The sequence below is a fragment of the Erpetoichthys calabaricus genome, chromosome 16, assembly GCF_900747795.2.
Source record: "Erpetoichthys calabaricus chromosome 16, fErpCal1.3, whole genome shotgun sequence".
Lineage (NCBI taxonomy): Eukaryota > Metazoa > Chordata > Cladistia > Polypteriformes > Polypteridae > Erpetoichthys > Erpetoichthys calabaricus.
Genome location: NC_041409.2, coordinates 51,445,380 through 51,468,709, shown reverse-complemented (window position 1 = coordinate 51,468,709; position 23,330 = coordinate 51,445,380). Strand labels below are relative to the sequence as shown.

Below are 23,330 nucleotides of genomic sequence, written 5' to 3'. Positions count from 1 at the left end.
TGTAGCTATTGCCGCTTATTCGTAGTTCGCTTGTGTGAAATTCTCCCTTTTGAATGCAAATATCGGACCTGCGCGTCTGTAACATTCCACTACAGATCAGGAAATCCGCAGCGAGGGAACTGATGTGTCGCTTGAGACCAACTTTACCGCTAAATCCATTGCAGCCCCGCCTCCCTTTGCCACGGTCGGGCCCGGCCCTCGAGGCCAAACATTCTCATTGGTTCGAGCGAGGGTGTCGTCTGGCGGGCTTGTCCACGCGTCATGCTGACGTCAACGGCGCACGAGTCATTCAACGCGCTTCTATAAAGATGCAGGATGCCTTAAGCCGTTGAAGCGGAGTGCCGGGTTCATTACGGTGCTGTGTGCGGAAGAAGGGGAACACAAAATTAAATCCATAAAAATTGATATGGCTTTGAGGGGGTCTCTTCTCCGTTTCCTGAAAAGGCAGATGGACTCGGTCCAGCAGTGCAGAAAGCTGGGACAGTCGGTTGCCGTCGTTGGAGCTCCTTTCTCTAGGGGACAGGTGAGCATCCAAGCCTTACAGGTGTAACGGTCTCCTCTCTAACGTTTTAGCGAAAAAAGGCAATAAACGAAAGAGAAACAAGCGAGCCAACTCATTGACAGCAATACTGCTCTCTTATTAATATTATCGATAAAGTCGCTGTTACTTAAAGTGACAGCCACAAATCGTCGCCTTCTGATCTTCTGCGTTGTTTACACTAAATGCGATATTTCACGTTTAAGGAATCTTTGATAATTTTGAAGTTCAGTAAATAATTAAGGGGGAATTATACATGATGCAATATTGCGCGCGCCACGAGACCAAAGCGGTTCCCGGCGGATAGCGCCTGCCTACCTGCCTGTCTGTAGGGGCGAATGAGACCCGGGATGCTGAAATCGAATCTGAGCCGCAACGGTCCAAAAGCCAGAGATGGGTGGGACACCTGGGCAGCTACATGAATATGAAAAGCTCTAGTGGCCTGGGGACTGTAGTCTAGTAGTCTGTTAGATACGCGGGCACCACTGGCTGAACGTAGTAAAATCTAGAATGTACCAGACAGTACAAGATGGTCCGTGAAACCACAGCCTTAAACTGCAAAACGCCACCCGATGTAGTTATTAATTGTAATATCCATGATGATTTCGATTTAAACCATCAGTGTATCCTACGCCGCTCTTTTCTCAAGCTATTGTGTGACTTTCTTTTTTGCTATTGTTTGCATTCAAGGAGGGAATACTGAGTGAATTAGTAACCAAAATGCCACACGCCTACCAAAGGTGCCAGGAGCTGTCAAACACATTAAGTCCTTATTAAAACGTCTAAGTCAATTATTTTTATGTTACGTAATAAAAGTTTGGTTGCGAAAGTGCCCTGCAATTCTCTGCCGTCTCGTCGGGAGATCTTCGCTTGATTGACGCAGATAAGCCTGTGACACAGGACTGTAACGAAAAAGTTTAGGGCAATGGACAAGTCCTGCTTTTGACTTATTTATAACATTTAGGTAGCGAAAAGTAAAATAAGAAAATGAACATAAGATAAAGCAGTGGTTCTCAAGTTCAGTCGTGGGAGGCCCCTAATTGCAGCAGGTTTTTGTTCCACCCAGTTTCACAGTGACTCATGAATTGATCTCATTTTTTATTTAACGTTCTCATTTCCCGTCTTTTATTTTCCATTCAAAAATTATAGTATTGTGAAATGTAGATTTATAAGAAATATTGTATGTGCGTAAATATACAGTATGTGTATATATATGTGTGTGTGTAAATATATGTGTATATATATGTATATGTATGTGTATATATGTAAATATTTTTTGCCATATCTTTCAGTGCTTTCACATTTCCTTTTTTGTTTACTAGTTCTTTAGAGTTTGCTGTCAAAATTACACTTTATTACTAACGATTATTGACTGACACCAGTACAAACAACACCGAAGTGTGCTATCACCCACTTGTGTTATTATTAGCAAATAATACCTGGAATAATGAGAACATTAAAACAAATAATTCTTACATATCTAACATATATATATATATATATATATATATATATATATATATATATATATATATATATATATATATATATATATCCGTTACAATAACGGGCGCTAGAACAGTAGTGCATAAACATTGGTAGTAACAGTTTATATTAAATGGCAAGGGACTTTGACCTCATTCTTTTTGTTGGTCGTTTTTTTCTTTCTTTCAGCCTTTCTTTTGTTGATGTTTACTTGCTGAGTTGAGCTGGAAGGTGACTCGTGGGCTGCCGCCGTGTATTGTGTGTCTTTAATTTTCTGTGACAGTAATACTGTCTTGTACGTCTCTGTTCAATAAGAGCGTGCACAAAAGGGCGACCTCAATTGAGCGTGGCGAATAAAGGCATTCGTAGATAATTTAGTTCAAATGGCTCTGGAATATGTGAAGAGCAACAAAGGTGTAGATCTTTATTTACGCGCACCTTTATTCGCTGCGCCCAATTGAGGTTGCCCTTTTGAGGCTCGCCTTTTTGTGCGGGCCCTTATTGAACGATGCCTGTGCGCGCCTTTATTGAAGGATTCCGTCTTGTACGTCCGCTGGCTTGTACGTCGGTAATACAGGTGTGCACGTCGTTAATATGCCTTTAATCTCCTCTGACAGTAATACTGGTTTGTATGTGGCTGTAATATGTGTCACTGTATTGTGTACCTTTAATTTCCTCTCGCAGTAATACTGGTTTGTATTTCCGTAAAACGCCTCTAACTTTCTCTTACAGTAATATCGCGCGTCGCACCTTGCCCCGCGCATGCGCACTTCACCAGAAGACACCCACACACGGACACCTGGACGCACATAGGGATTTTATATATATATATATATATATATATATATATATATATATATATATGTATATATATATATATATCCATCCATCCATTTTCCAACCCGCTGAATCCGAACACAGGGTCACGGGGGTCTGCTGGAGCCAATCCCAGCCAACACAGGGCACAAGGCAGGGAACCAATCCTGGGTAGGGTGCCAACCCACCGCAGGACACACACAAACACACCCACACACCAAGCACACACTAGGGCCAATTTTAGAATCGCCAATCCACCTAACCTGCATGTCTTTGGACTGTGGGAGGAAACCGGAGCGCCCGGAGGAAACCCACGCAGACACGGGGAGAACATGCAAACTCCACGCAGGGAGGACCCGGGAATCGAACCCAGGTGTCCCAACTGCGAGGCAGCAGCGCTACCCACCGCGCCACCGTGCCGCCCTATATATATATATATATATATTATTTTATTGTATTTTTTTTGCGTAATTCTTTAAATACTGGTCAATTCAAACAAACAAACAAACTGGGGTTGGAGTCTAATTAAAGAAGGAGGGTGAGATAAAAATTTGAAGCCACAGTGGGCCCACAGGAACAAGCTTGAGAACCACTAACATAAAGGAAACCAAAAGAAGGGGAGTAGAAATGTGTATAGTAAATAGAGTCTTACATTTTTGTACAGTGCAGAATCACCAACATTCTAGCAAACACTTGGAATGGTAATTTAAAGTACTGCCGGTCCTCTATTTGCATCTATAGCAAGGGTTACAAGATTCTGTACAGAGGAAAGTGAAATTATTGCTTGCGTTTGCTAATTAACACACAATATGTACTTTGGGACTGTATTACATAATTTGCTGTGTTTAGTGCATTTATAATCCCTATTTGTCCATTCTTTCACCCTCTCCTAGTGGTATCAAGCACACATATAATAATTAAAAGCAATTAGTAAGGTACATTTGTCTTTGACAGGCTCAGGGCATAAAACACATTTTCATTTATCAGTAAAGTGAAAATAAAAACCAAACCAACACACACACACATATATAATCCTTATGAGCAGACAAATAAAACAAATGTTTTGTAGTCTTTCTGCTTGTACAATATTGTAATGGCAGTTGTGTTGATTATTCTAAGATAAATTACAGTAACTTAAATAGAGCTAAACCTAAATGGTAGTGCAAGAGAGAATAAAAGTGAAGATGAAAGAAAACTCTCTGGACATCCATGGTTTATTGGCTAGAGCCTGACATTGGCCAGAGGTCCTATGTTAAAACCAAAATCCTAATAGTCTATTTTCAGTTATATGTACATAACTTGAGAATGTCCTTAGGAAGCTCACATTACTACAAGTATCAAGTCTACCTGTCCAAGTGTGTAATCGCAGCCAGCAGATTATTTTAATGCAGCATAGTGAATTGAAATGATACTGGAAATCAGATGAGGCAGCATGTTTCCATAATTAAAACACATCTACTACTCCCAAGTTCCAGACAAACCTGTTATGACTTTGTACTTCAAAAACGGAAAGGCAAGTGTCGATAGGAGGAAGGTAGAGCATCAAGAGCCTGCATTGTTTTCCTGTATTATGATTATAACCTAAAATGTACATTAAATTCTGTTCAAACATGCTGTGCTGTGTATAGCATATTGATGTGAATGCACCTCTCTTCCTCTTGTATTAGATACACTTTGTGGTTCTTCTGATGCCAGTGCAGAGTCACTGGAAGCACACAGGAAGAGACCCTGTATAAGCTGTTGGTCCATCACAAGGCACAATAGCATTTTTTGAGGTATTTTGTGATTTGCTTTTTTTTAGAAAAGAAGAGGAGTTGAGCATGGACCTCGTGTGATCAGAGCGGCGGGACTGGAAGAACGGCTTTCCAACATGGGTAAGGTACCTACCCCGTGTGTCACATGTGATAGAACTCCTGTGTGTATGCCTCCCCTGGGATGTCAAATATGCATGTTTAATTCGGCAGGTGAAATGAAAGGAAATCTAATGCCAAGGCATATATTTATTCTAAAGACTTGCTATTTCTATTGTGTTTACCTCTGTCAGTGAACTCGTATTGGAATTGAGCTTGACAAATTGTGTGTTAGTTAGTTTAGTTAATTTTTTACTTATAAATTGTATTTCACTGAGGTAGGTGAAAGAGATTTTGACAGCTAATAAGTCTGGCACACACGTCGAGCCACTCCCTGTTATAGCATAGGTCCATTTTATAATGTGATGTGCAGCATGTGATGGTGCCAGTTCGCAGCTATTACACTGTGCTTTCTGCAAAGTTTGCACCGTTACTTATACCCGTTTGAGGTTTCTCAGAGAAAAATGCAGGTTATTCCCACAGCCATAAGTCATGCCATTAGATTGGCTGATAACACAGAATCGTATCCATTTTACAGTGGCTTGCAGTTTATTGCAGTCCACTCAAAGGAGATTTCCTGATTTGAACCACAATAATAAAATAACTTCTATCAAAAGGCAAGACTGAATTATGAGTGCATGGGGGAAAAGCTCAACCAGGTGCTACATAGGAATAACAGGTGATTAAAACTCCAAATATGAATGTTCATGAGAATGCAGGCTAGCACCATACTGTTAAAAGCTAGACCTATTAAATCTGTGACCATGGGAGCAGCCTCTTTTTAAACTGACTGAATATTAGTGCCATAGTGAATATTAATGCAGTGGGAGTCTGGTTATTTAGTGTGAGATGCTACAGAAAAGCTGCTGATGGGGAAAATGAACCTGAAACACATAAGTAGATTAGAAGGGTCTTGACTCTCACCAACACAAGACATGGATGTTTGATGACATGAAAGGTGGAAGTATAGCGTGGAGGAACAAATAGCATAGTGTCTTTAACAACAAGCTAATGTGTGTTTTGTTTAGCATGCATTGGTTGGTCTGCACCTGATCAAAATGAAAGCTATGCATACAACTAAGTAAAATAAAATTTGATTTCAGTTGCTTCACTCTCCATTTTTTCTTTCATGTAGCGTACATTTCCTGCCTGTCACCATGACTTGGACATGAATTTTGTACGACTCGTGTTGCCTCAGCCAAGTGGGCATACAATCAGACATGTCTGGCTTACATAGCAGACTGCTGAGTCAATTATTCATGCTATTCTAAACGCCAGCCTGAGCTTTTCATTATTTTTCCGGCTGGTGCAGAACTGAGAAGGGTAACCAAGAGCTGATGTAATAACCAGTAATTTTGCTTCTCAGTTTAAATGGGTTGATGGTACTTTAAGTTGTCTTTACAGTCTCATTTTCATGCTCTTTAAAGTTTTCTTTAAAACTTTTGGCTGCTTGATCCTTTTTTAGTTTCATTGTCAGTTGGCACCTGGTTAAAGTTAAAACAGTAATTTTTGCAGTTAAAAATTAAAACAAGCCATGAAGGGTTGGGAATCCTAACCTGTAAGCTAACTAAAATGGAGCACTAAAATGTTGAATAAGCAGCAATAGTTGGCTTCTAATTTAGGAAATTGGGTTGGAATCAAAACTTGTAGCTATCCAAGACAGAACTTTGGCAACCCCACAATAAAGCCAACATGGATGTGTTCAGGATGTGAAGGGTAAAGGAATTTTCAAATTAAAGTTGACACAGGCACATGGACAAATGTGCAAACCATTCAGACAGTAGTTATTAAGGAATCAAACCCAGGACTGCCCAGGTCTGGGGCAGCAGCACAAAGTACTGTACACCCAGCTTATTAAATATTTAGTAAATTAACAAACTATAAAAAATTCAATTTGGAATATTGACTGGCTAAATAATTTTAAATAGCCGAGTTACAGTACACACAATGAAAAGTGGTATATGGCCTATTTATGTATTGCTTCTTCCAGTGTCTTGTGAGAATACAGAAATGGCTTTAGTCTTCATGAGATCTGTGCTGTCAAAACATGCTTGTAATTTCAGTGAAAGGTACTATATAGAATTAATGTTGGTATTTGTGTAAAGTGTGCTGTGATGACACAGTGGTTAGCCCCACTCCTGTATTAGTTCAGGAATCTGGGTTCTGTTTCTAGTCCGCTCACTATATGCATGTGTGGTTTGCAAATCCTTCTTGTGCGTATTTGAGAATTTTAATTTCTTTCTACTTCCCAAAGATGGACATTCTAGTTGTCCCTGAATTGGCTAGTTCTGAGCGTATATCTAGTGATGGACTGGTATCCTTTGGAATGGTTTCAGAAATGCTCCTGCAACCTTCAAACTAAACAATGTTTTGATGGATGTATACCTTGAAGTTGTGTTTAACAGTACCGATTATAATAGGTGTCTTGTGAAATAAATATGGATTGGTAATCAGGCACTGGATAAATATTTGCTGAATTTTAAAGAGGTTTCATCATTCTCTCACCAGCTCACAGGGTTGACATGCATCACCTGTAGTACACTTTTTGCATTAAATTTTACTTTAAATTGTCCTGTAGAATGCAGAGAATAACTTGGATGGAGGTCATTTCAGCCTGTTGAATCTGACATCTGTGTGGTCCCACTTGCATGTCCTGATCTGGCAGTGGTATACATAAAGAGACCCTTACAGAGTTCAGCAGAGACATTAGTGTTACCCGATATCGAGATTGTGGTAAGGAAATGTGCAAGTCATCTTGTCCTGCATATGAAATGTGTTTATGCCAGTGGAGCTGTCTGGCATCCAGCCACCTGCCTCAAAATAGAAAGAAGGAGACTAAACTGCTCTGTTGGCACAGATGTCACCTCTCAGGAAGTTGAGCTGCTTTCCGTTTTCAGACACTGTATTTTCTAGACAAGTGAGCGACAGTATGAGAGGAGATGTTTCTATGCCTTTGCCAACTGTTACTGTTTTTCTGCTCGTTACTCTCGGTTGCCTCATTATGGCAGTCAGCAGGTGGGTTTACTCTGAGGCAAGCAAGTTTAGCTCATTCAGCTCAGCAGAAAAAAGCATCTTCAGCTCTTTACACTTAATTAACATAGCTAATGAACTTGCTTTACCTTTCTGTGCTGGGCAGCTGTCCCATCTAAAATAGCTGTCCGGCAAGATTTGTATGTTCCTGCCCGACTACTTTAAATCATCACTGCCTTTAACTTAATTAATCCAGGTTTGAATATCAGGAAACCTTCAGTGTAGGGAAATGTACCGTGGAAAGGTTGTTCCACTTGCAGTAACACCACAATAATAGCAAAATGACTACAACAGATGTCAACAGTAACAAATTTACAATATTAGAGAATCGTTCATCATGCAATCCACGTTTGCCTGTGTTGGGAGGCCCCATTGAGTGTGTAGCTATAGTAGTTAGGATGCTTGTTCTGTTTTCTGTCTCTTTCTGTGCTAGCTGAGGTGCTCTGGTGAATGATGTCTGTCAAAGTAAGCAGGAGTGTAATCCTGGAAGTTTGTCACAATTATAAAATCCTAGTATTGAGCAGGGCAGCAATTGTTGTATTCCTGTGTGCTTAGGTTTACGCGGTTGTGGGTTTTGTTCTAAAGTGCCTTGGGGTATGGTAGCACTTTTTATAATATTAAGATAACGTTGCTTTGGTACAATAAATTAATCAGTGTTAAGCTATGAGCTTGGATTCATTTTTTACTAGAAATCTCTGGTAAAAAAAAGACCTTTCCCAGAATTTCTATTGACAGAACGCAGGCAGAAAGGTAGATCAGTATTTGAATTTAGCATTATTAAATTCTTTTGTGTTTTTTTAGTAAAGCATCCAATAATGTGATTAATCTTTAAACGTGTAGTATCCGTCATGAGGAGATTCTGCACAGGTAGTATACATTTTCTACATATTTCTTTGTTGTGAGTGAGCACTGACTGGTTAAAAGAATTACATGGGGTCACCTCAATTCAGGGGTGGACAATAAACATGCAAGTGCATACTTTACAGCTTAAAGCCTTTACCACTAGGCCACACTTGCCAGTAGACGTGAGGTTTGTCAGGCGAGCCACACAGCACCGCTTACCCCTAGAATTATAATCTCCATGCTGCTATAGTAATATCATAAACATCGTGATTATTCTTAAATCTACATAATCCAATTCATGGTCATGGGGACTGAGGCAACAGTCCATCACTGCTCACACAGGATCAATTTAGAATCATTAGTTAACCAAACTGGTGCATCTCTGGGGTGTGAGAGGAAAACTGAACTGGGGTTGTAAGACTCCACACAGACAATAACAGGGCATGGAATTCTAACCAAGAATGTCACATTTTGTTATATGTAAATATCAAATGGAGCAAAACTCTGGTTTAATCCAGCATTCCATGTTATGTTCAATGACAACACCTTGTTTCCCTTCAACCCTGACTTTACATGTCTATCTCTCCACCTAACATTGAAAGATGTAAAATCGTTTTGCAAATATGTAGCATTAACCTGAGTCCTGCTTAAACAAACAAAGCAATATGCTGCTGTTGATCATGACCGTGGAGGCAGCAGTTTTCAAATGGAAAAGCTGATTCAATTTTAACCCAGCTGTCCTGAAACACTACACCCCAGCTGCCGGCCAAAGCCGTTAGCCCTTACATAACAACTATCCTATCTGAGTACCTTCAGAGGTAGGTGTGCAGTTTTGTGTGCTGCAATGTTTGCATGAGCGGGGAATAGAGCTTCACGCATTTAAAATAGAAAGGCAGCAAAGGTCTAGATGAGCAAACTGTGACGAGTGTTGTTAATTTAAGTGTGTCTTTAATTTCTTGTTTACTTCACACAGTATAGGCCATTTTAAAGAATCCTAATTTTGATCAAACAGATCAAGGGCTCAGGGGAGTAGCCCACCTGTTACAGAGGTCTTGCAGAAGGAGATTTCACGTCTTGAGCCTATATTAAGTTAAAGTGTTTTTTTGTTTTAATGGCGTTTTTTGGTACATACAATCAGAAGTTGATTTTTAAGTTTAGTATTTGTACAATGCATAGTGAGATTTGTCATGCAATGGCTGAAGATTAACACATTCAGAGTACACCTCTATTATCATTATATAACACATTAATCCAGAAGATTCTGACTACATGTCCTTGCTCGCCTTTTCTCCCCCCCTTACTTGTGCCTTGCAATAACGCTCAGTCATGCCTCTAAATCATCCTGTTGCCTAGTGGAATGAGTCCTTGGAATGTTCTGTAGAATTTTCCATTCCCACCCTTCATTTCAAATTTGATATACATATATATAAATGGTGCTCTCACTTGCCTCAGAGGATACTGAGAATGCGAAGGATGATAAAACGGGTGGTTCTCAAGCTTGGTGGCTGTAGGTTTTTGTCCCCCCTAGTTTCACAATCGGTGAGTCATTGTACCTGTGACTGATCTCATCTAACATAGTGTTTTGTTTATCTTCTTGTGTCTTATTTTGCATTCAGGGAAACACAACAGTGTGATTTTACATTTATTAGACGTTTTTGAATACAGTAATCCCTCCTCCATCGCGGGGGTTGCGTTCCAGAGCCACCCGCGAAATAAGAAAATCCGCGAAGTAGAAACCATATGTTTATATGGTTATTTTTATATTGTCATGCTTGGGTCACAGATTTGCGCAGAAACACAGGAGGTTGTAGAGAGACAGGAACGTTATTCAAACACTGCAAACAAACATTTGTCTCTTTTTCAAAAGTTTAAACTGTGCTCCATGACAAGACAGATGACAGTTCCGTCTCACAATTAAAAGAATGCAAACATATCTTCCTCTTCAAAGGAGTGCGTGTCAGGAGCACAGAATGTCACATAGATAGAGAAAACAATCTCTAGCAAACAAATCAATAGGGCTGTTTGGCTTTTAAGTATGCGAAGCACCGCGGCACAAAGCTGTTGAAGGCGGCAGCTCACACCCCCTCCGTCAGGAGCAGGGAGAGAGAGAGAGAGAGACAGAGTTTGTTTTTCAATCAAAAATCAATACGTGCCCTTCGAGCTTTTAAGTATGCGAAGCTCCGTGCAGCATGTCGTTTCAGGAAGCAGCTGCACAAAAGATAGCAACGTGAAGATAATCTTTCAGCATTTTTAGACGAGCGTCCGTATCGTCTAGGTGTGCGAACAGCCCCCCTGCTCAATCCCCCTACATCAGGATCAGAGAAAGTCAGCGCAAGAGAGACAGAGAAAAGTAAGTTGGGTAGCTTCTCAGCCATCTGCCAATAGCGTCCCTTGTATGAAATCAACTGGGCAAACCAACTGAGGAAGCATGTACCAGAAATTAAAAGACCCATTGTCCGCAGAAATCCGCGAAGCAGCAAAAAATCTGCGATATATATTTAAATATGCTTACATATAAAATCCGCGATGGAGTGAAGCCACGAAAGGCGAAGCGCGATATAGCGAGGGATTACTGTATTTGCATTTTGCTCTAGCTTTAAATACTTACAGTACTGTAACTCTGTTTTGTTGTTTTCCTGTTAATCTTCTTAATTTGCCTTTTATTCTTTGTAGATTGTTTCCTTAATTTTGTCCAAATAATGACAGCATCAAGCACAGCAGACACACAGGAAAATGACACTGGATGTGTAAAGGCTACAGCTGCTTTAATGTCAGACCCACCGAGGTGCTCATTAGAATGTAACGGATTAAATGACCAGAACACCTAGAAAAGCAGAATCAAAATCATAATTAGGATGAAAGTTAAAGAAAACACTAGAAAGTTTCTGCGTAAATCCTTGGTACATTCTAAAAAAAATGTACAATTCTTAGTTTTTTTTAACATAGAAGGTGGGAAATAACATCTTGCATAAATAGTGTAGGAGTCCAATTGAAACAGAAGTTAGTTGAAACAAAAACCTGCAACCTCATTTGGTTTCCATGGCTAAGTTTGAGAACCACTGACTTACAAAGCACACCTCCACACTCATTTTCAAATGTAATTATATGGGTATCATGCTACATTTTATGTGCTCTGGTGTACACCCACATCCCAAAGTTGTGCTTGCTAATTTAACTGGTCTCACCAATGAATGCAGTTACAAATTCCATCTTGGTCTGTCCACTATCCCTGAGAATGTAGTAAAATAAGTAGATACAGAAAACAGATGCATTCCTCTCTGCAGTGTATTGCAAAACTTCTATCCCAGCAGCTTTTGCAGCATTCATTTCAGGACTCACCGATATTCACTCATCAATCTTTGAGTTCTGAACCTGCAAATCCAAGCATGAGATGCAAACAGGAGTCTGTCTTGAGATCCCTTGGAGTCTTGCAGACACCAGCCCAAGATGAGATGCCCGTTCATTACAACGCATGCTCCTTCATACTGGGCTAATATACAGTAAAAAGTACTAATTTACTGACAAGCATGCTTGATGAGTAGATGTTTTCTGTTAACCCCCTCTGTAAATCTGGGCTTCCATCTCTCCTTCAGGCTAATGTCAACTTGAAGACTCCCCAGCATATGTTGTTCAATTAACTGAGGGGCCAGCAGTCCTATCATAAGTAGATCTTCCTTCTTCAACCATGTTACCTTTGCTGGCTTAGGTTTCTTGTTTTTCAATATGTTTACCTGTTTTCAGAATAAAAGAGAAAAGTAAATCGCAGGTCTGTTTTCAGGTGGTGGTATCTACAATATTCTGTCTATATCAAAAATTACTTTTTGTTTCTATTCTGAAATTGGCACTTGAGTAGTGATAGGTGTAAAAGGAATTGATTAAAATGGCTAATAAGGAATCTACTGACATTGCTGTTATCTTAAAAACATTAGCTTTGTCAAAGTATGTGTTGATCATTTAACCAAGTTTAAATGTCAAATGTGGCTTATTCTGGAATTTTAAGAAAGATAAAAGGTGTTTTACAAAGCGTACAAGTAATCTCAGTATTACGCAACATCCGAGTGGAACACTTGTATGGGAAGCAGCCAGTATTAACCTCCTGTAAGTTGCTGTTTCTGTCATTCTTCTTGAAGATGTATTTTAGTTTCATTTTAATTACGTAAAGCTAACCTGCAGTGACTTGCTCCTAAATCTCTTTCAACTATTGTTGGCATTGCAAAATCTGACTTATTAGATCATAAATTCTTCGAAATGGTTCATAGATACAGTAAATATTTTACATCCCTAATTTGTTGCCTAGACTTTCAACTATTCATGGAGGAAGTATTCATCCTGATTATTCTGCCACAAAGTGACATATGGCAAAGGGATTATTTTTATTTTCCTTTTGTGTTGTTTGTTCTGGCAGAATTCAAACAGTGAAGGAAGGCATGCATTGCTATTAAAAGTAAACAGAAGCAGAGTTCAGTTTATCTAATACACCTATGTATCCATCCATTTTCTAAGGACAAAGGTCATTTTTTATTTAGGCTGTCTTAGGCCGGATTTATACTTCACGCGATGCAACACATGCTGCAGCAGATGCTCCTGCTACGCAAGCATTGAAGTGTTTATACTTGCACGCATACTTTACGTAAATCTGGAGGAATCTGCCAGGTGGCAGTGCGAGATATTATCACGGTGAGAACATGTTCGGCTTCTCTGTGTTGTGAATTGCCTAGAACACCCATTAAATTCCGATGACACCTTACCGCAATATCTCTGAAAAGGATGTTTATTGATTAAATCCAGGGATGTGTCCATTCCAGCAAGCATTGGGCACGAGTGAGAAATAATCCCTGGACGATGTCTCGGCCCATCGCAAGGTGAATATAAGCACAAACATACACTAGCGTCATTTTAGAGGCACCAAATCTGCATATCTTTGGAAGGAAACTGGAGCACACTGAGGAAACCCAGCAGGAAAACATGTAAACTCCAGGCAGGGAATATCAGCGACGTGACTCCCTGCAAGACAGCAGCGCTAACGCTCCGCCACTGTGTCACCCCATGTGTGTAATTATTAACAGTATTCAATATTTAAACGAAATTACCGATTTATCTGTAAAATGTAATATACATACTTTAATGCTTTTCATCATGAAAGTGATATCAAGTATAAATTTAAGGATTCTACATGTGCAGAGAGTTGGAATATCATACATTTAATGTGCTCAGTGTGGCGATCTATTGTTGGCGATTCACTGCTGTCAGGAGCAGAGGAAGCCCTAGAAAAAAAGATGGCACAGAAGACGGTATGTGAGAATTTAAAAATGTATCGTGTCATTACGATCAGGAATATGTGACGCTTGAATATAAAAGCACCATGAATACATCTGTATTTCGGCATTTTGCTTCACCACATCGAACCATTTATCAAATATAGAAGTGCGCACACCGATCTCGTAGGATCTGCAAAGTGGCTTTCTGTCACATGTAGATAGTAAACAGAGACTCTGACGTCACATTCCAACTTTTAGCACACTGCGCCCCCCGACTTTTTGCTGGTACTGCAACTCGCACACGCGTCGCATTAATTTCTGAGGACCTGCTCAGAACGCGTGACGGCCATGATGCGGGCGTGTACGCGTTCTGAGCGTGAAGTATAAATGAGCCCTTAGAAGAAAGCTGAAAATCACTTTCAGACAGTCATAAATATAAATATGAAGGGGACGGGAAAAGCCTCATCCCTGGAAGAGTCAAAATCACCGGAGAGCCAATGGGTTCAGGCCTGTTGGGGATCAGCGCTGGTGTGGTGCTGAGGCGTCACCCAAGGATCCTGAGCTGTTTTGTCATGAGGTGGGTGTGGCAATGCACTTTACCAGCGTGTGCTCCCCAGCCTCACCTGACCAATCCTGTAATTTTATGCTTTATAGTTTTTCTTAAATAAATCTCTGTGACTATTGCTGTTACTTGTAATTTTAAATAGCACTCTATATATATATAGTACTAATTATGTAAAGCGGTCTTTGAAATTACTCCAGGGTTGGACAATGACTGACTGACTGAACACAACATACACAATAAGAATTTTCATAATAACTATTTTGTTACTTGCTGCGTAGCAGTATAATGTTCTTATTGCATCATTTGATGCCTTTCATACTTATGTTGATTATTAGTAAGTTTTCAAGTTTTTAAGGATCCCTTCTTAGGCTGTTTGCTGATGCAAAATTCAAACCTTGGAAATTTACTACAAATAATATCATTATTGTATTTTCAAATCAAGTCTCTAAAACCTGTCATGATGACCGAGTGGGTGATGTTGGTTCCTCATAACAGAACACACATTTGTCTTGCAGTCTCTTGCGTTTGCCCGAGTAATTGAATCTCTTCCCACAGTCCAAGGACGTGATGTTTATGCAAGTCACACCTTTAAAATAACCCAATGGAAGTGAAGGCTTTGCTGAATGTGCACAGCATCACAGAAGGAGCTGATCTTACAGTCTTGTAACCAACTCTCCACTTCTTACATTGATTCACCATTTAATTAGCTGTATTAAGTACAAATGTAGACAATCCTCATCATTTCCTATGCTCTTTTAAACACTTAGAAATACTGGATATAAATCAAGACATCACTGGAGACTATTTTAAGTGACTACCCACCTCAGTGGCTATCACACTGCTTGGCGTCCTTTTGGTGCCCTATCACTGAAATGCCTGTGACATACTTTTTTCCACTCCACTATGACCACCCAGCACAAAGTGAGCTGTTTACTCTGCTTGCAGTCTGCTTTTTGCATGAGAGGGGGTCTCTCGCTTTTTATTGTGCAGAGTAGAGTGCCATTAACTTTAGGCACTTTCACAGAACACTTTATAGAGGAGTGAAGATTACAGTACAGCATCTGACAGACCTGGTGATGGTACCATAAAGTCTGAAACCTGAAACAAGTACAGACAAGACTGCAGTGTTGATAATAAGAGGACCTTGGACAGGACCTGGTGTTGAGAATAAAGAAAAGTAAACTACGGAAACTCAAATGTCATCTGAAAGAAGATAAGCTGTGACACAGTGAAGTGCAATATCCTTGAGTCAGTTTTGAGAGGTTAGAAAAAAAAAGTTCTAGAAGTCAAAAGTGAAGACGTACAGTACATATTTAGCAATGGTTTAAACACGGCATTTGACAGAGCCTCACAGGTAGACCCATGAGCACAATTCAGTAGAGAACATTATACAGGAGGTTACTAGCAGTAGTTACATTTAGCACAACTATCATTGTCATCCCGCTCTAGCTAAGAAATTTCTCGAAATAAAAACACAAGAGTTTTGGTTCAAACTACTGAATTAACATACTGCTTGACCTTCAGAGGCCAGTTTCCCTTGCTTTCCTGCCGTTAAACAAGTATTACTGTCAAGTAATTTCACATCATCCATTTGGTTAACCTGTTAATATAGAGCAAGTAATTGCCTACTTAAGTAATACATTTTGTATTATGAATATACAGAAGTGTTTATTCAAACTGAACCTCTCTCAGTGCCCTCTGTGTAATGTATTGTATTTCTGTCCAATTCTGCTTGGAGATGATTTTTGAAGTACTGTATTTCCAAGAAGATGGATGACATGACAGCACTTGTCAAGGTAAAGGGTCAAGATTAGGATAGTACTGCTTTTTGCTGAGAAACAAGGAACCATTAGGTAAGACTTGGGTCATTAGCTTAGAAGTGAATAATTAGCCTCATGTAAAAAGATAACCAAGAGCTGGATATTCATGTTATACTGTATAGAATATGTAACATTAGATTTTTCTTGCAACTACTGGGCTCCTGAACATTTTTGCACCTCTCCATGATGAGATGTTTAGCTGCAAACCTGGTTTTATTTAATTCATTTATAACATTCTGCTTGGCACTCTTGCTTGGTTATCTTTTTACACTAGGGGGCTCTGCCCCCTGCTCGCTTCGCTCGCCAGCCCCTGGTCTTGGGTAACCCGAAATAGATTTGAAAGAGATTATTTATCTCCGTCAGTTGTGGTCTTTCGTTTTGAACCCGTGCCTGCTTTGCTTCCGCAGTTTCAGACGCGCATTGTAGGCGCCTGCGTTCATTGATCTTATCCAGGTGGGCTCGTGTTTGTAGCGTTGAGCTGTATTGTGTTTGAATTTGGTGTAAAGTGTTCAGCGGTTTGTACAATCCCAAGCAGCACATTATTCCTAACTTCACTCTGCAGTAGTGCCACTCACAATATGGCGGTGACGCCTGCACCTTCACTCCGCAGTAGTGCCACTCACAATATGGCGGTGACGCCTGCGCCTTTCGTACTATCTTTCTGGACCTGTGGGGCCTCCGTAGCCTCTCATGTTTGACTCTGGGGTGCAGCGCAGAATCCTCTTTTTTGTGTGGTTGTGTCGTTAGTGGTAGCTATGGGCGCGTTGTTGCTTCATTTCTCATGTACGTTAGTTGAGCTCTTTCAATTCTTGGGCCGTGACTCCTTCGTTCGCGGTGGATACGACTTCGCTTGCGGTTTATGAGACGCGCGCCTGCGTAGTACGTCTCATGGTCCCATCGCCGTGTCCCTGCGTCCATATCCGGTTTATTCTCGGTTAGTAATATGGATATTTTGCCTCTCAAGAAGGGGGATGGAAAAACTGTTTGAGTATTTGAATTTTAGCAGCTGACCACAGACTACCTTTAAAGATTTAAAGGACTCTGTGAATTATAATTTCAACCTCTTTTTATTCTCATTTAAGGTTGCAACGTTTGTGACTATGGAGATCTGAGTTTTACTCATCTAAACATTGATGAGACCTACAAAGGTGTCCATTTCCCACGAACTGTTGGATTGGCAAACAAAGTGCTGGCAGATACAGTGAGCAGAGCAGTGGGCAGCGGCAACACCTGTGTGATGCTCGGTGGGGATCACAGGTAGGGGTTTATATATTTTTTATGATATCTTCACGTCAAAGCCACAGGTTCTTCACTTACAAGTCCAGAATTATTGAACCTTTTGGTTTGCTCATTTATGGCATTTAAAGCCTTGTACAGCAACTCACTGACATACAGTAGATTAAACAAAGCAGACTTCCAATGAAATAAAATAAACAGCTTTTATATACAGTGGCAGCAATGATAGGAAATCACAAAGCACAACCTGGAAATATGTAGATAATTGATCTGCCTGGCCATTTTTAAATGTCATTTTGTGTTTCCATGACAAATATGACATGCAGATATATAATATGTTTGAAAGAGCTGTAAAATGCCTGCATTATGACAGTCCAAACAAGACATGAAATATGTAAACATGGGCACCCTATGAGAGCTTCTTAGGTTATCATAATTTCCAAAACAAATACATAGTTTCCATTGGAGGTGTGCTTGGCATTGTTTTTAAGTAACTGATTTGTTTACACTGAATACAGGCAGCTGAATATCAGCTCTTCTTTTATGACCAACTTTAAAAATGAGCACAAGTAGAAGGAGAGGCAAGTGGATACACAACTGCCTGGCAGTAAGCAGAAAGGAGTCAGACTTCAAAGGATGCAGATTGCCGGCAGTGCGTGATTCACACATAGGCATGGGATGGGCAGGTTACCCTTCAGTGCCTAGTGGGAATAGTGAGGACTGAACAGCTTTCATCTTTCCAAAGACTTTTTCAGTCTTCGAGTATGCATAGCTGTAGCATGTTTCAGAAAACAATAGCTGCGGCCATTTTCAAATATATTTAACATTTGATTTCAACTGTGTTCATTAATTTACAAACAATTCATATTCTGTTGTAATTTCACCTAGGGAAGAGCAGTCGTACCAAATGAGAATGAAAGTGTTATTGATACAGTCTCGGAAAGATGTGTATTTGTAACACAGCTTTAATATTTTATTGTTGCCATTGTGCATTAGCGTAAGATTTCTGGCATAAGCATCAGATTTTGAAAATATTCTCTTTTTACAGCATCAGTAGCGATTAAGTTAGAAAAGCAAATTACCCCGACATAAGTGTGAACTGATGTGGTTTTCAGAAACCTTTAAAATGCAGTAGAGTTGGCAGTGATGGAAGTTTCTTTGCCTCGGGAAATCTTTTTTTGCAGCAGCTGAAAGACAGGTCACCTTTTTTTCTGTCAAAACTTTATCCTAGTCACTTGTAAAATAGTTAACTCCCTAAGAGTGGAAAAAGGTCATTAGCCTACCTGAATCAGTAGGTGGAGTGCAGTTGTTGATTCAGAGTTTACCTTAAGGCCTTCTGTTTAGCTCCCTCTTTCTCAATGGGGCAGAAGTCTGAGTGCAGTGACTGTTTAGAGGGTGTAGTATTCAGTTCTTACACGCTATCTAAAATAATTGTTTAGATTTTGATGTGGCTTTTATAAAAATTTCCATTGTCATGAGAATATTCAGTTAGTCTTAGACACCGTGTAAGTGACCAAAATTGCATTTAATAAGTTGGGTAATTTTTTTTTTTTTTTTAGCTTAGCCATTGGATCAGTTCAGGGTCACTCCCAGCATTGTCCAGATTTGTGCCTGATCTGGGTGGATGCGCATGCGGACATCAACACACCACTCACCTCTCCTTCTGGAAACCTTCATGGCCAGTCAGTCGCATTTCTGCTCAAAGATCTACAAAATAAGGTAATTTATGTGTTTAGGCTCACAAGTTAAAAAAAGAAGAAATGTTTCTTAGAGTTGCCTGGTGATTGGAAGCACAAAGATTTTCTTCAGCGAAGTTAGTTTTACTTACTAATAACTATAAAAGAGGGAGAATTGAAAATTATCACTAAGTGTGTATTACTAAAATACATAATTCAAAACTAGACATTATAAGTTGGACAGTGGGCTTGAAGAGACTTTGAGTGGTTTATTGATCACCTTAAAATGTACAGATAGGCTACTCTTATTCCTATTCATTGGCCTAACATATCAGAACACTGACACGATGGAAATGTGTTTAATTGGATTGTTGGGTAAGCACGCGGCAGCCTTTGTAGTCCTCATGTGCCTTGATGACCACTTAAAATAGTACTATTTGGTGGAAAGCAGATTAAGGTTACAAATAGCTAAGGCAACTGTAAACCTACTGTAACTAGGTATGGATTAGACAGCCAACAGAATGGAGTACAGTTAGGAAAAATAATTATATGTGCATTTTTAATGTAAACAGTTAAACAAAACACTTATGTAAATTGTGGATTAGAGAAAATGGATAGTAATGTAGATTATACTTCTAGTATATAAAGAATACTTCAGATGAGGTGTGAAATGTTTGCAGTCATATGGCAAAATCAGTTGGTTCCTTTCACTCCCATAATTAAAAACTAAAAAGACACAAAATGTTATTGAAGAAGTGTAAGAACCTGTGATTTTACATCATGTGGCATTTATTTTTAGCTTTACTCAAAGTACTTGTACTGCTGGAAGATTAGGGTCGACTTCAGCGAGGATCTCTTCTTTGATTATTTTATTGGCATTTGAGCAGTGAGCCTTGTTTGCTTTTTACAATTTCCTAACAATGTTAAGAGCAGCAGGAGATTTCAACCAGAAGAAAATGAGCCATTAATCACTTCTAACACCTTGGAAGTGCTGTTCTTATGTTGTTTGTGTTTTTCCTTTCCAGATTCCCGAACTTCCTGGTTTCTCCTGGGTTACTCCATGCCTTTCTGCTTCTGATATTGTATACATTGGACTTCGGGATGTTGACCCTGGGGAGCAGTAAGTGCATAGTTGTACCAACTTACTTAATTGATTCCCATCAACTAGCAGAGGAATTAAGCCTTGGTTTAGAAATTACCATTTTAATTTTGTAGTCTGTAAAAAATTGTTTAAAGGTGAGGAAAAGGTCCAAGAGAAAGTATGGTCTTGAGTGTCATTTTACAGACCTATGCTAGACCCATGATTTACAGCTTAATATTAGAGAAATTTGAAGAATACAATCTGCTAAAGCTTTGGACAATTCCTACTGTACCTATACTCTTTCACAACATTTTTATAAGATTGCCATTGCTTGCTTTTCAGTGGGATCCTTAAGAACTGTGGAATCAAGTTCTTCTCCATGAGAGACATTGATCACTTTGGAATCCAGAGGGTAATGGAGCTCACTTTTGACCACTTACTTGACAGGTGCGTTGAACATTTTATTCCTCCTTAAAGACATACAAGCCCACATTGATTTCAGTTGACTCGAGAGACATGCCATATTGTGTTCCACCACTAAAGGTAAAACTTTCCTGCAGTCTGATGCCAATAGTTTACAGGTCAGATGGTCTGTGGGTGTAGGAGTAAAGCCAGCGTCATGTAAATTATGGGAACCTATAAGGTACTAGTACCCAAATAAATAAAATTACTAGTTTCTAAATTAATTTCAAGTTATTCTTTATACTTGTTCTTCAAGGTCAAGTGTATTGTCATGTGTATATACTATGATGAAATTCTTAGTAGCAGTAGCGCCACTATGCGATAGGCTCACATGTCTGGGAAATGTTCCTCCCTTGCCCCCAGTTCTTCCTTGAATAGGTTCCAGCTTTCCCATGACCCTGTTCAGGACTAAGTGGGTTAAGAAGATGCATGGATGTAAAACGAGTGACAGTAGTACACTAAAAACAACAACAAAAAAACCATATAGAATGAAACATGCATATAGAATACATACAAAAACATGTGTTTGTTATTATGAGTGGCCTTTAATTAAACGTACGCCCTGTGGTTAAAAACTGTCTCAGAGTCTAATGCTCAACTTTTACCAGAATGAGAAAGAGAGAGAGAAAAGTAATGTCTGAGATTTTTATGATCCTGTGTGTGTTATACAGTATATGTAAATCTGACAATTTAAGTTAGGAAGTCCTTCCTGGAAGAGGGCGTGGAGGGTGGCATGAAGCCCAGAGTGTAATTTAAATAAAATAAAAATGGTAGGTTTAAAAAAACACACACACATCACTTAAATATTTATAAATAGAAGCAGAGTTAAGTGTTAAATACACCATCACAGTATCTGGGTCTCCTTCACGCTTTGTTTCTTCCTTTTGCCTGCTGCTGTTAGGATAAGCAAAGTGTAGGTACAGGAAATGAGCAAACAGAGGGCTGTGCTATCACAAGAACGGCCCTTTTAAGGGGGTCTGACAGCAATACTGCAAAACCGTTTGTAATTTATATAAGCTGAACAGCTAAGTTTCTTTTTTTTTTTGTAACCTTCTAGTTCTGAAGGAATTAAAGTCAGAACTTTTAATGCACCTGTTAGGTCAAGTAGGTCAAGCCTCTGTTTGACTGAATCATGAAAATTAATTTTCTGGAAGACATATTAATAAGAACCAGTTGTTCTTTAGCTGTGTGAATTTGCATAATATTACTGTCATTGTTAAGGAGGAAGGAAAAGCAACACTTATGTCTTACACAAATGTGCCTGGCCACAGGAAATTGTCTCAGTCCAGCACAGACAAGACTGTGTTCCTTCCTTGCTCGGAAAAATCTTGAACATCTGCCAAGGCCAGGAATCACTTTTGAGTCACTTTTCTTTTTTTTTAACGTAAACGTTGTTTAACATCATCAGTGACTCAGAACTGAGCCATTATCAAGGGGAAATGACCACAAGGAAATGAAGGGGGTGGGTTTTTATGGGGTTTCTTGTAGAAGGAGCCAACAGGTGTGGAAGTAACTGAAAACAGGAGAGTAAATTCTCTTACTTGGCGTAGTTACTTAAAATATGTAAGCTTTACATTACCAAAGTCTGTTGGCCTTATTCAGGGCCTGACTCCCCACACCTCTACCAGAGATGTCAACATGGAGAATGTTAAAAAAAAACACAACTTTGCAAGGGTACCAGAAGCTGTTTACTAAGCTAAGCACACTGTGTTAAGCTTTAAGACTCATTCTAGGTGTTTCTTTTTATGCATTGACGTCTTGTATTCTGGCTCCTGTCTTAGTTAAACAATGTCCACTTACCTTCGTGCTTGTGGATTTTCACCCAAATCTGTATAGAGGAGAGTTTTAAAAAATGCATCTTGGCTTTTCTCTGAATTTCTTTAACTGATCTGCTGTAACTGGATCCATGCTGAACACCATGGCTGTCGACCATTAATTTGTTAACATCCAGATAATGTTTTTACATGTGACGTTTTGCCTTATGCACCATGGATCTTTTTGTGTTACTATAAGCCTGCCTCACCTGTCTGTTTCAAAGCTGGTATTTATTATTTAACCATTTGTATACCAACATATACTTAACCTTCATTACACTTTTCTCAGAAAATTCTGCAGTCAATCTGTACATTTTCTCAAAACGTAACACTTAAATGCTTTTAATCTTTCTATACCTCAAAAAGCCATTTGTGTCAGCTTTCATACATCTATTATTTGCTAGTGATCTTTTCCACAAGTTCAGGGACTACTTTCTGTTCGTTACCATCATTAAGATGTGTCAGTATGCTTTTTTTATTTTTTATTCCCATTTTATCAGCCCAGAACGGCACAGTTGCAGTGGTAGAGCTGCTGCCTTGCAGTAAGAAGACCAGGGTTCACATTCTGGGTCCTCCTCTGGGTAGAGTTTGCATGTTCTCTCCGTATCTGCGTGAGTTTCCTCCCATGTCCAAAGACATGCTGGCAACACTAAATTAGTCCCAGTGTGTGTTGTGTGTGTGTGTGTATTTGCCATGTGATGACTTTGTGCTCTATTCTGGCTGAGATGGACTCCAGCACCACCCTGCAATTTTGGTCTGGATCAAGCAGAATAGAAAATAACATGACATCATAAGCACAGACTAATATCTGAAGGATTCTGATATCCTGAACCTTTCTGGTCTTGTAGTACTGAGC

General features: G+C 39.5%; 1 protein-coding gene across 1 annotated transcript in view; it reads left to right on the top strand.

Moving 5' to 3' along the window:
* Nucleotides 1-283: 283 nt before the first annotated feature.
* The window catches only part of arg2 (arginase 2), a 28,717-nt gene continuing 5,670 nt past the window's right edge, over nt 284-23,330 (top strand). Inside the window, exons 1-6 of the mRNA XM_028821230.2 lie at nt 284-523; nt 4,641-4,713; nt 17,288-17,462; nt 19,001-19,160; nt 20,143-20,237; nt 20,541-20,645. Of these exons, the coding sequence (XP_028677063.1) occupies nt 407-523; nt 4,641-4,713; nt 17,288-17,462; nt 19,001-19,160; nt 20,143-20,237; nt 20,541-20,645 (725 nt within the window). The 5' untranslated portion in view covers nt 284-406. The remainder of the gene's footprint in view (nt 524-4,640; nt 4,714-17,287; nt 17,463-19,000; nt 19,161-20,142; nt 20,238-20,540; nt 20,646-23,330) is intronic.